This window comes from Hydra vulgaris, chromosome 07 (genome assembly GCF_038396675.1).
Source record: "Hydra vulgaris chromosome 07, alternate assembly HydraT2T_AEP".
Taxonomy (NCBI): domain Eukaryota; kingdom Metazoa; phylum Cnidaria; class Hydrozoa; order Anthoathecata; family Hydridae; genus Hydra; species Hydra vulgaris.
Window position 1 is genome coordinate 5,553,352 of NC_088926.1, and position 14,778 is coordinate 5,568,129.

The 14,778-nt window shown below is 28.5% G+C and overlaps 1 protein-coding gene across 1 annotated transcript in view; it reads left to right on the plus strand.

Annotated features, from left to right (window-relative positions):
* Window positions 1–14,778, plus strand: part of LOC100205115 (DNA replication licensing factor mcm2) — a 39,719-nt gene that overhangs the window by 2,060 nt on the left and 22,881 nt on the right. Inside the window, exons 3-6 of the mRNA XM_065800869.1 lie at window positions 866–1,035; window positions 4,063–4,154; window positions 4,289–4,683; window positions 7,487–7,694. Of these exons, the coding sequence (XP_065656941.1) occupies window positions 866–1,035; window positions 4,063–4,154; window positions 4,289–4,683; window positions 7,487–7,694 (865 nt within the window). The remainder of the gene's footprint in view (window positions 1–865; window positions 1,036–4,062; window positions 4,155–4,288; window positions 4,684–7,486; window positions 7,695–14,778) is intronic.

The window sequence follows — 14,778 nt, forward strand, 5'->3', positions numbered from 1 at the left end:
CCAATTGCAAAAATCTGTGATTTACGCAAACTTGGTTATTTATTTAGCAACTTAATGCTAGTTTTTTTACTTTTGCAAAATAAATGTTCAATACTTAGTAAGTTGATTATCCTTTAATGTAGTTTTTTTTTTTTTTTTTTTTTTTTTTCTCTTCGGAGTCAAGTTGAACAAATCCACAAGCTATTTCATGGTATAGTTTCAAACCACACACGAACAATGACTTCTGCCATGCCCTAATATATTGGCTAATTCTATGAAAATAGCTAGCTTGTCTACTGTTATGTTTATGTAACTCACACTTTTTTAAATAGAACAGTTCAAAAATATCATTTTCAGTTGATGTAACATTGTGAATGAAACAATGATTTAAAAATTATTTTATTTATTACAATTATATTGCAGGTTTTGTTTTGGGTTTTCTTTGTATAAGACTTTCGTCTTGGTTATTTTAAATTGTTTTAAAAACATTAACTTGTTTTAAAATAAGTTGCATAATTATTATTTTGTTTAAGTTATATATATATATATATATATATATATATATATATATATATATATATATATATATATATATATATATATATATATGTATGTATATATATATGTATATATATATATGTATATATACATATATATATATGTATGTATGTATGTATAAACATCTTTTTTTATTTCATCTTAAACTCGCTAAATGTTTTGTGCTTCTCATTGTTTATAAACCTATTTAATTGTTTGTTTCTTTGGTTAGTTAAAATTTGTTGATTTTTTAATAAGTTGTGAAACTCTGACTTTTGGTCATACAATATAAATAGTATGTTTACATTACATTAATGCATTTTTTTTTTTTTTTCTCAATCATTCACAGTGATTATCGACCAATTCCTCATCTTGACACTTATGAACAATCTGTTCTTGATGACCAGGAGCAGAGCGATCTTGATATTGAAATCAGGCTTGAAGCAGAAAGGTTAATGGAGAAAAGAGACAGAGATTTAGGGTTAACAACTGGAAGAATGCGGCGTGGCTTGTTATATGGTAATAATTTGTCAAATTGATAACTCATTTTTTGTAAAATCTTAAAATTGCCATATATTTTAAATATTCATCTTTTTATAAAATGCCTAATTTATAATTTTTTTAATCTTCATGTTTGAAGCAAAAAGTTAGTACAAATTAGTATTTAAGTTGCAGTTGTAAGTATTTTTAGAATGTAGGTATAAACATAGTCATGTGCACATGAAAAATAAACTTAGTTTTTAGCATGTGCATGCAAATAATATTTCTAATAACTTAAGATAAGACTTTATGATTTAGTTTTACATGATTTACAATCCAATTTAAGGCATAGTTTTTTGTTTTTTTATAATGAAATGTTTGTATGCATGCATTTTTAAAAATAATCATTATCTATTCCTAGAACAATGTTTATAAGTTGCATAGGTAGCATTATTTGCTTTTGACTGAGTCATGTGAATGGATGTGCTGAGAATAAAGTTTACGACGCGCGACTACTAGTGTAATTTTATTTATATTTACCAGTTTTTTTAAGTATCTTTTCATATTGTGAATCAAAAAGGTATGTATATATATATAATTTATTAATTAGTTAATTAATATATTTATTTATTGTATATTAATTAACTAATTAATATTTATAATATTAATTAGTTAATTAATATATTTATTTATTGATGGATATTATTTTAAAATTTTTCTTGTAGGTAAGACAAAATGTCACATAAAACGTGTCTTATGGAAGCAGAGCTTGAAAATATTGTTCAGCCTATGTTTGAAGAAAATGAAAGTGATGATTAAAATGTGGAAAGTGCTGGGTTTAGTGAAAAGAATATAGATACGAATGATTTTGATAGTTTGTTGGAACAAAGTATTTCAGGTGACATAAGTGAACAAAATGAAGAAAACACTCTTTGTACGAATTTTTATGTTGCAAAAGATAAGACAACCAAATGGTATAAATTTAAAATAAAAATGTTTCAAAAATAAAAAAAATTAATGTAATAAAAGAAGCCATTGGCCTACAGCAATGTGCCAAAGATATCAGTAATGAATTAGATGCTTTTTTGAAAATAGTTGTTATCAATTTGATAGATAAAATAATAACATTTACAAATATGTGCGTTGCTCAACTAAGAACTAACCATACATATTCTAGACAACAAGACTGTAAAGAAGCAACAAGAAGCGAATTTTAGGCTTATTTGGGTCTTCTGTTCATGATTGTTATCAAAAAGTCTTATCATGCAAATGTGAAGGAAATTTGGGCAACTGACAGAACTGGAATAGAAGTTTGTAGATCAGTAAGAAGTTCCTAGCATTTTTATTTTTGACACGCTCTCTGAGGTTTGACGATAAAACCACAAGAGGAGAAAGGCAAAAAGTAGATAAATAGGCTGCCATTTGTACATTTCTTGATGCGTTTGTACACAATAGTAAGATGTGCTTCAAATTAGGTGAATATGTAATCATTGATGAAATGCCACATTCGTTTAGAGGTCACTGCAGTTGGATACAATATATTCCTAGCAAACCAGCAAAATATGGGATCAAAATGTATCCACTGAGTGATGCTAAAACTTTTTATACTTTTAATTTGGAGATTTACTGTGGCAAACAGCCAGATGGTCCAAATGCCTTGTCAAATGCTCCATTTGATATTGTGAAACGATTAATTGAACCAATTGAAAATTCTAATAAAAATTTGACCACAGACAATCATTATACAAATATTCCTCTTGCTGATTATTTACTAAAGAAAAATATTACACTGATTGGAACCTTGAAGAAGAATAAGCGTGAAATTCCACCAGAATTTCTACCTCGTAAAAGTAAAGAAGTTCAGACCAGTTTATTTGGTTTCCAAAAAGGCAAAATGATCACTTCATACATGCCTCATAAAAATGCTGCAGTTATATTATTGTCAATATTATATAACATGGCACAATATTAATAACATGGCACAAACTATATAGATCCCTGAAAAACCATTAGTTATTATAGATTATAATGCTACGAAAAGTGGTGTTGACACAATTGACAAAATGTACTAAACATTTTCTGTTTCCAGAATAACTAGATGATGGCCTTGTGTAGTTTTTTATAGCCTCATGAATATAGCTGGAATAAGTTCACAGATTTTATATTCATTTGCTAACCAATCAGATAAAAAAAGAAGCAGAAGGTTATTTTTGAAAAATTTGGCACTTTCCCTTATGAAATAGCATCTGATATTTCAAGCGAGCCTTCAGAACTTGCCATCAGATGTGCAGGCATATTTGAAAGTAAATTATGGAGTGTCTACAGAGAGAGAGTTCGAGAAAAATAACAGCCTCTAAAACGCGAAACGTGTTGTTCTTGCGCATGAGACAGGAAAAAGACCTTAGCATCAATGAAATATATATTTCATTGATGCCATAATTGTCAGACATTTTCATGTAAGCGTCACTCCCAAAAGTATGTGTTGATTGTGCAAATATATATAGTGATAAATATATATAGTGATACTTAAAAAAAACATTGTTTTTTCTGGTGTTTTCTTTTTATAAATAGTTTTTTTTATTTATTTATAGTTTTGCAAATAAAATACCTTGCTAAACTCATTGAAATAGTTACATTAAAAATGGCAACATAAACATTTATTTAATTAGTTAAATTAAAAATGGCAACATAAACATTTATTTAAATTTTAAATAAGATAATTAAAATAAAAACATCAAATTAAACGTTTTATTTAAATGCTAAAAAATTTCTAAAAAATACATAAGTAAAAATTGAAACAATTTTTTATAAAAGTATTTAATGAGCAAAAAAGATTTGTCACAATTAAAAAAAAAAAATGGCTTTATTTTTTTATGCCCTTGCCAAAGTTTTTGCAAGCTTGAAAAGGCTTGTTTGCAAAATTGCTTGCCAAACGGAGAAGACTGCATGATGTATCTAACTTAAATCTACATTTTTTATGATCTATCTAATTTCAATCTACATTGATTTGTTAATCTTTGAATTTTTTAACGTGATTTTTTAACATGATTTTTTTTTTTTTTTTAGATGAAAGTGAAGATGATGATGGTGAACCTAGATCAAGGCGTCGAAGGTTAGCTGAGCGTGCTGCAGAAAGGGAATTCGCTGATGATACTGAAGTATTTATGATAAATTTGTTGATAATTAATTTTTTTTTAACAACTTTCAATTGGCACTACTTTACTTTTAGAATTATAGTTATATCTTAAAAACTATTATGTTAAATTTTTTACATTTATTTATGTATTTTTAGATGATTGAAAGTATAGAAAATTTGGAAGACATGAAAGGTCATACTGTGCGTGAATGGGTTACACTGACTGCCCCCTCATTAGAGATAAAAAACAGATTTAAGCAATTCCTTAAAACATTTTGTGATGAACATGGGAATAATGTGTATCGTTTAAAAATAAAGCAAATGTGTGAAAATAACAAACAAAGTCTCATTGTTGATTATAATAATTTGGCCAATGAACATCAAGTATTAGCATATTTTCTTCCGGAGGCTCCAGCTGAAATGTTGAAAATATTTGATGAAGCTGCAAAAGAAGTAGTACTTTCTATGTTTAAAAATTATGAACGTATTGCTCCAGAAATTCATGTTAGAATTTCAGAGCTACCTCTTATGGAAGACTTGAGATCTCTCAGGTAAGTAATTTTCAATCTTCTTGAAGCAATTCATTGTTTGTAGCTGTTTCTGTTCTTTTTTTTTTAATCATTTTTATATTTTGAATCTCAAAATAAAATTAAGTTTGTTATGAAGATAATAAACTAATAAATTTTTTGTGAATTACTTTGTCAAAAAATGAGAGCATTAAACAGGCCTTATTACAAGATTTCATTTATGAAGAAAACACTCAATGCTTATAAATGTAAACTTAAACTCAGCTTTGATATTTATATTGTTATAAGTTGAATTGCTTCATTAGCATATTTTAAAGTTCCGCATTGGAATTAAATTTAGCTATATTAAAAATCATTAAAACTATAAAACTTATAAAAAGTTATTGATTATTAAAAATTACTTCACTGGTTAATTAGATTTTTTGATTTTTCTCTAAACAATAAAAATGTGACTTATTTCCTTATAGAAAAACTCTCTTAATTATGTCCATTAATAAAGTTTATAAAAACTTCACACGATATTGAATTAACAAGAAACAAATAAATTTTAAATTTATTTGTGAAAGAATTTTGCTAAACAGAAACACTTCTTTTTTCTTAAATCAAAATCAGAAGTTTTTGGTTGCTTTCACACATTTTAATCTGATGCTTTTTTTAATTTGTTTGCAAATACAGTAAACTTTTGGTTATTTGAACCTCCAAGGAGAACAAGAATTTATTTTGAATAATTGAAAATCTTCTTTAAAGTGGCCTATTTCAAGTTTACTAACAATTTAACAGGACTAGAGAGAGAAAAAGAAAAAAATCTTTGGAATAAAATGCTGTGTAAGTCTTTATTTTCTAAAAAAATTAATTTAAAATGAAAAAAATCTATACAGTTTTTTCAAAAAATCATCCATTTTCGATTGCTTTTTTGTTTCTAAAGATTATTTATCAAACATCTTTGATACTAAGCTTAGCAATTGTCAGATTTTAAGACAGTTATTTTCAAAAAGAGACCAACATTCAATTAACTCTATTGCATGTGCTATCTCTGATAATTTCGGCTTTTCAGGAGGCAAATCATTTTACTCTTAATCTATCTCATCTACCTCAGCACAACTGTTAATTGTAATGGAATCCAGAATTTCTCAATCTATGATAGCAATTGGTTCGCTTGTACAAAACAGCAAAATCTTTGTCAACTAAACCACTTGATCTAAACTTTTTGATGCTCTCTTTAAGCATCATCTTCACCATTTATACTTGCAACCTGTATTTCCTGTGAGATACCTGCCTTTCTAAAACAATTCGTTACAGAATTTGTTGATACAGCATCCTATGACTTGACCGACCTGCTCATAGCCTCAAGAATGTTGATATTTCAGGTCGTTTTACCAGCATCGATTTATTTGTTCTGATGCCTTACAACATTCATGTGATATGTGAACATTCAATTGCTTTGAGATTTTTGTCAACATTAGGATGACCTGGGTCATTATCTATGATTATAGTAACTTTTCTACCCACACCATGAAAATTTGCGTCAAGCCTTCTTAATCAGTTAAGATTTTAGAGTCCATCCAGGATTTACTTTGGTACTTGTACTGACAAGGTAAGCTTTTGACACCATTGAAACATGGTTTTTCTGCCTTGCCTTAAAAGTTTAGTGCCTTTCAAAAAGTGTTTTGAAGAACACTAAACTTTTTGGCTACATTTTGTTTGCTAAATTATGATAATGTTCCATAATATTATGTTTTTAAAAGTAATCGAATGGTATCAACCGAAAAAAACTTTGAATAACTGACAGGGATTATGTCAAGAGAAATAAAAAATCATTTCAAAAAACTGAAATTTCAAATAACTGCAGGTTCGAATAAATGATGCATATTTGCATGAGTTTGTTAAGGAAAATTCACAGAAAAGGAAGATTGCTTCAATTATACAAGAAATTTGAATGAGTGCCATTTCGAATAAGCAGGAGTTTACTGTAAAGAGAAAAAAAAAATTTTTAAGTTTCTTCAAGAAAGAGCGTAACTATTTTACATTCCTTTAAAACTAAATTTTAAATTTTTAAAGTATAATTTAGAGGTTTTTAGTTTAAAAAAAGTTATTAAGGGGATTTCAACTTTACCGATATAGCCTGGTACCTAAATAGTACTCGATCTTTGCTGGTACCTAAATAGTACTTGATCTCGACCTAAATAGTACTCGATCTCTGCAAGTAGATAAACAACTTAAAAGTTTTGTAAATGCTATCCAAAATACACTATTAAAATATACAATACTAAATGTGAAAAGTTTATCAAAAAACAAAACTCAAATTTTATGCAAAAACAGCATAAATCCATTTTAAGTATTTGTTTCCTTGACTAATGCAAATTAAACTGCAATGACAAAGTTTAAATTAAATCAGCATCATAAGTCACTTCTTCTTTCAAATTCTTCTTAACCTTAAGCATTAGACTACTAGCTTAATACCGATGCAAACAATACAGTCTCAAAGCACACCTTTGATACCAGTTACTGCATGATTTTGTAAAAGACTATGAAATCCATGGAATGCGTTTAAAATTAAGTAACAATGATACCAAAACATAAAGTCTGTTGACTATGAGATAAGATGTGCTTGGTCTTTTCTATTCTCTTAGAAGAATTTGTGTAAATCTCATCAAAACTATAATTTTTAAATATTGACCTAACGAACATTCTGTCCATCTGTAATCATTGTAACCACTGTATTGTGAATTTGATATTTTTATATATAAATACTAATATTTGTTTTAATTTGTAGTTATGTTTAAGTTTTTATCAAAAATATTGTCTATATTCTACTTTTCTTTTTTAGGCAGCTTCATTTAAACCAGTTGATCAGAACATGTGGCGTTGTAACATGCAGCACTGGTATTCTTCCACAACTAAGTATGGTGAAGTATGATTGTGTTAAATGCAGGTTTATTCTTGGTCCTTATTTTCAAGGTCAAAATCAAGAACTCAAACCTGGATCTTGCCCACAGTGTCAGTCAAGAGGGCCCTTTGAGATCAATATGGAAGAGGTTTGGAGATTTGACATATATATATATATATATATGTATGTATTATATATATATATATATATATATATATATATATATATATATATATATATATATATATATATATATATATATATATATATATATGTATATATATATATATATATATGTGTGTGTGTGTGTGTGTGTGTGTGTGTGTATATATATATATACATGTATGTCAGTGCTTGTAATAATGAACTTTTTTGTTTCGGACAATTTGTCTGATAAATACTCAAGTTTGGCGGATATGTCCGATAAAACCTAAAAAAATGCAATCGAACGCCATTCCCAGCCACACTAAAAATGTTTTATTTTTTCAACTTGACTACAGCAGTTTGTTTTGACAACTTAAGGCATTTCAAAAATGTGCTGAAAATAAAAAGAAAACTTAAAAGATGACTTTAAAAAAAGAAAATCTTAAAGAAAAAGAAAAAACCGAAGCTCAAAAAACTAAAATTTGAAAATATTCACATATACATGTATTTTTTGATTAATCTTTTCAAACATTTTCTATGATTACTTTTAAAAACACTTTTAATAGTAAATTTTTTTGAGCAAAAACAAATGTTACATAACATAACACAAAAACTGTTATAAAAAGTAATGGTTTCTATAAGCATTAAAAAAACTATTACTTTGAATTTTTTATAAAATAAATTTACAAGGTGTTTTAAAAACTCAAACATTCATTTGAAATTTATAAAAACCATCGGACAAAAAAAACAAATACTTAAATATATTTAAAATAATAATTAATTGCAATGTTTTAATATAAATGATAAAAGCCAGACTGCTTAATTTAAAAAAATTTGATGCTTAGGCGTCTTTTAAAAAATAAATTAGCTAAAGAATGACACATTTTATTAACATAGCTGTGTGTTCAACTTCATTTTCTGTTTGGTATAAAAAATATAAAGTTGAAAAAATGAAGTTTATATACACTACTGAATTTATTAATAACTTTGGAACAGCTAAAATGATTATAAAATAAATGCACACTAAATATGGGTCGGACAAAATGACTGAAAGATGTTTTTTTTTTATATCAGATATCCAGCAGCTAGCAGCTATTTTGAGCCCTATATATATATATATATATATATATATATATATATATATATATATATATATATATATATATATATATGTGTGTGTGTGTGGTTTTCAATAAAAGTCTAATCATAAATGGGTTTTCTCTATAAATTCCCAGAATTCTATAGAGAAAATACGTCAACGTTTGCATTTAGCAAATATGTTTTCTATAACTAAAATTTTCACGAGATCAATTTTTATAATAATTTGTTTTCTTTATAATATACTTTAACTTTTAATTTTCTAATTTTCAAAAAAGTTAATATACAAATTAACTTTTTTGAATATTAGAAATAGCTTTTTGGAAGAAGTTAATTGATGTGAATTCTGTTAACAAGTTTAAAATTTGCAATAGTTTTTGTTGTCATTTATTACTATCAAGAAGAAATAATTATAAAATGGAAATTAGGAGCTAATCTGACATTTTGGAAATAGACAAAAGATTAAAAACAAGTTTCGCTTGAATTGGCTTTCGAAGAAATATAATAACGAAGAGTATTATTCAGCCTATTTAAGAAAAATAGATTAAGCTGGTGCAGTAAGTTTATTCCCTAACTAAAAATTATAATATATAATTTCATCATAATTATTTATTATTTAACTTGAGGTTTTAGGTACTATGTACAATGTAGTAAAGATTTTAATTATGGAAGTGAAGATAAAGTTTGGTACTTTAGCCACTTTAAGTCTAAAATATATCATCAAAACTGCTCAACGATAAAGTCAAATGAAGCTATACCATAGCCATTTTTTACTAATTTAAAAAAAAACAGATGCATTTATGTTGCCATATGGCACTTTGTATAGCATGCATATTGACAGTACTTGTGCAACTAGAGTAAAGTCTACCATTAAACCTTTTGAAAGTCTTAGAGACCATACTTCAAATGCAGAAGCTATGACACTCATATTTATTTGTGAACACAATCTTCCATCCCATTTCAATCTTTAACATTCCATATTTAGCCCTCGGAATTTGAGTCAGCATTTTCTTCCTGGTTATCAAAACAGGACATCTCTCTGTATAAAGATAAAAGTGACAAAATTCTTCCTATTTTTAAATCATTCATTTTAACTTTTGAACAAAAGGAACTGTTAGTCCATTATGACAATCAAATTGAACTGGTAAAAAGAATTTTTACTTGTTTTATCAAGCCAAAAATGATAAAAAATATAACCAGAACAAAGTTGAAATTTTTAAACCTAAAAGATAAAAAAATGTATTGCCATTCAAGTTAAATATACCTTGGGCGTAATGCTGAAAAAGATTTGTCAAGAATAATTGTTTGAAATCCATTACTTTACAGAGAGAATTTATTTGATTTCAAATCATTGTTTTACAGAGAGAATGCTGAAAAAACTCCAACTTTCTTTGCCTCACTTGAACGGTGCAAAATTGTTAAAGAATCTGTTATTGATCACACAAAAAAGTTAAGAAAAAGAAGTGTTTTGCAACAGAGAAGAAATAAAAAGTATTGATTTCTAAACCATTGTCCGACATTTTATATTTGAAAAGTAAATAAATTGTTACACTTTACAGATTGTTTATGGTAAAACTGAGATATTATATTTAATTTTAGAGAGTTTTAGAGAATTTATTATTCAGTAGCTTTTAGATACTTTGTTTATCCCATTACTATTGTTCCAGAATTTACCCACATACCTTCGTCAATTTGCTGACCATAAAATTTTTCGAAGTTTTTATAAAAATTATTTCCGGGATTTTCATAGAAAAAAATTTCCGATTTTTATAGAACAAAACTATCCAATTTTCATAGTACAAATCTATGGCTATACTGGTCATTTGAACTTTGCTTTTTTATTATTATTGCATAATTACATAGTTTTTATTAAAGTGATTTTTATTTAAAATGCGCTAGGTATTTATTTTACTTTTTTTGTTTGTGTTAGTAAAATTCGACGCAACCTAAAAAATATTAAATTTTACAAAAAAATTTATTTTTTGTAAAATTTAATATTTTTTTGGTTGCGTCGACACCTGTGTAACACAGGTAACACCTGCGCTTGCCTCCACACCTGTGTAACACAGGGTTTGCACAGGCTTTAATTTGCGTTACACAGGTGTGGAGGCAAGCGCAGGCAATTGCCTGCTATTTCTGCCGAGGCCTGTACGTATTTCACTGGTTAGGATATTTTTCTTATTTAAAATCCAAATTTGAGGTTTAGCCTAAAAGATTTCACAGAAGTAGTATTTACATGTTATTTTACAATATTTGTGTATATGATTTTTAGCAATTTATTGCTGTAACCTGTAAATGTATTTTTTAACATACCCAAAATTTTATTTGTTTTACCGGCACATTGTTTTTTGCGCTAAGATTCTTCTTAGCAACAGTGATATTTAAAATGTTAAATTCTGTCTTCTACTCAAATGTGCTATTTTGAGCTACTTCTTTCCTTGACAGAAACTTTTTTATGTTGTCTGAAACGCTCTCTGAGTTTTCCAACTTCTATCTCTATTTTTTCTTCTGAAACTTGAATCTCTTGACATGCTCTGATACCCAGTTATCTGCATTTTTATGCTATACATGCTCCCTAACCTCCTTAATTAATATTTTATTGAAAATTTTTTTTATTAGAGGATTGAATTACTTAAAAAATGTATAATATAATTACATCATTATAAAATCTTAATACACTAAAATATATTTTGTAGCTACAATTAACTTTAGGCATTTGCAGAAAAAAAAATTATACGGACTAAAGTTTTTTTTAAAAAATTATATTTTACTAAAGAAATTTTGTTTTTTTATTAAAGAACTTTTATAAATACAAATGAAATTGAACAATGGCAATTGTGAAGCCGTAGAGCTTAATTATATGCGGATGAGCAGGAACAATATTTATATATATACGTGGCGTTTTTTTTAGTTAATATATAAATGCATGTAAAGATGGCTTACTTATAATATATATGTATTTCATTACAAGTTCTGGTATTTATTAACGTTACAACAATGGCGCTGCGAGTAGGATCTGATTTGACTTTAGATGACCCAGACAATGCGGAAGCATGGATTAGGTGCTTTTCAGCCTCCGCACGTTCCAAGAAATTAAAAGATGAGATAAATGATTGTTACGAGATAACCGACTTATTTCTGGCAAAAGCAGGCATTTAAGCAGTAAAAAAGATTTCCCTTATGGTATATCCAAAAGAGTTAGAAATTATGATATTCGATGATATTAAAACTGTTATTATGTCCCATTTGAGGCCTCAGAAACGACTAATTATTGCTGAAAGAGTTAGATTTTTAGCATCAAAACAACAAAACAATGAAAACAATGTATCATATGCACAAAGATTACGCGAAGCTTCGCGCTTTTGCAACTTCGAAAAATTGGGAAAAGATGGCAAAAGTGCGGAAGATGATTTAATTTAAATAAGATTGATTGATGGCCTCCAGTCTCCTGATCAGAGAATTAAAGCCCTAGAAATGTTACAAAGTGGAGATTCGCCTAGACTAGGAGCATGTATTGATTTTATCAGACAATTGGAGCAAATATCATGTTTTAGTATACAAAACAACATTGGAAGCAACATAGACATACCTTTAGTTAATCATGTTTATAAAAACAAACAAAAAAACATTTAAATGCAAATATTGTAGCCTTCAGCACCCACCTAGGATTTGCCCAGCATTTGGGAAAAGTTGCACAAAATGTGGGAAGTTTAACCATTTTAAAAACGTATGCAGAACAAACACTAAGTATGAAAAAACAGTAGAGGAAATAGAGAATGATGATACTTGTGTATACTTCATTAACATGAATGGTACAAATTCGAAGATTAATGTAAAAATAAACGATTATAATATGAAAATGCAAGTTGATACCGGGAGTCAAGTCACAATCATTCCAAAGAATTTTTGGGAACTTATGTCTAAACGGAAGCTACAAAAATGCTATCTTCGTCTGAAACAGTTTGATGTTACAATCATAAAAGTCCAAGGCGAATTTGAAGCAACTTTGGAAACTGAATCAAAAATGAATATAGTACGAATTATGGTTGCAGACTGTAATAAAAATCATGGCCTAATTGGTATGGATGTATTAAATATCAATGCTACAAAATTAATTAATAGTATAGACCCTATTGTTCATGGGCGTTTAATTAATTACAGAGCAAATATTCTGTTAAAAAACGACATACAACCAACTTATTTTGAATCGCGACCCCTCCCTATTCACATTAAACCACTAGTAATAGATAAACTGAATGAGATGATACAACAAGGTTTGCTCCAAAGGGTCCCTCCTGGTGGAAGCAAATGGGCATCACCACTTGTGGTTGTTAGAAAAACAGATGGAGACTTACGCATATGTGCAGACTACAAAATAGGGGTTAATCAAAAAATATGCTCAGACTCATATCCTATCCCCAATATTGAGACTGTATTCCATAAAATGGCGGGAATGAAATATTTTGCTAAAATTGATCTAAAGGGAGCTTATCATCAAATTGAGTTGGACAAAGAGGCACAAGAAATAACTACAGTTAATACCCCTATCGGACTATTAAGATGGACATGTTTACCCTTTGGAATAAAAACAGCGAGTGCAATATTTCAGAGAGAGATAGAATCTGTTGTGGGTCATCTTATCCCTAACATGATTATATTCCAGGATGATATATGTGTCCGTGCGGAAAATGCTGAAGAACTTAAATCGAATTTGAATAAGATTTTGGGCAAATTGAAGAAATCTGGAATGAGCATAAATACAAGAAAATCAGTGAATGAAGCGAAATGTCTTTCATTTTTAGGATACGAACTGTCAGAAAAGGGAGTTACCCCAGATCGTAATCTAGTCAGCAAAATACTTGGAATAAACCCTCCTAAGGATAAAAAGAAACTTGAGTCGTTCATAAGATTAGTAAACTTTTATGGTCGACATGTACAAAAATATGCTGAAAAATTTTTACCTTTAAACAATTTAAGAAAGAAAGGGGTTGTATTTGAATGGAAAAAAGAACATCAACATGCATTTGAATTGCTAAAAAGGAACCTTAGCGAAGAACTTGTAGTAAAGGTTTATGACATCAACCAAGATCTGGAATTGACAACCGATGCCAGTGAAAAAGCTATATCTGGAATACTTTCACAAAATGGCCATCCTGTATTGTATCTCTCGCGAACTTTATCAGACGCTGAGAAAAGATATTCTAATATTGAAAGAGAAGCTTTGGCTATTGTATGGTCTACTCACAGGGCTAGGCATTTTCTGTTGGGTAGAAAATTCAAACTAATATCCGATCACAGGCCACTAGAATTTATATTTGATATTTATAAAGAACTGCCCAAAGTCACATCCGCTAGAATTTTAAGATGGGCCATACAACGAAATAAACTATAAGAAGGGAGAGAATATTCCTCATGCCGATGCCTTATCAAGATTGTCTTTTCTATCACAAGATGAAGAGAAGGACCAAGGGACATTTATACACTTAGTCGAGTCAGATATTAACCTTGATCAAATAATGAAAGAAACGGAAAATGATAGAGTATTGACGGACATCAAAACCAGAATTAGCAAAAATAATTGGGGCAGATGCTCTGTAACAGAAAGACCTTATAAATCTATTAGGAATAAACTGACTATCGAAATAGGAATCATATGTAATGGAGATCTCATTATACCTCCTCGAACAATGAGAAAGATGTTCATCAAATCGGTCCATGATGACATACATTGTGGCACAATGCAAACACGATGTAGATTAAAGTTGGAAGCCTGGTGGCCTTGCTACTGTCAAGATGTTGAAGAATATGTAAAAAGCTGTGAAAAATGTGCTGAAATAAAAGTGAAGAAGGAGAAAACATTACATACATGGCCAAATGAAAGTAAACCTTGGTGTAGAGTACATATGGATCATGCCCATATGCAGGGCATAGGACTGTTTTTAATTTTAGTAGACTCCTTTTCTGGATGGCCGGAAGTTATTAAGCTAAAT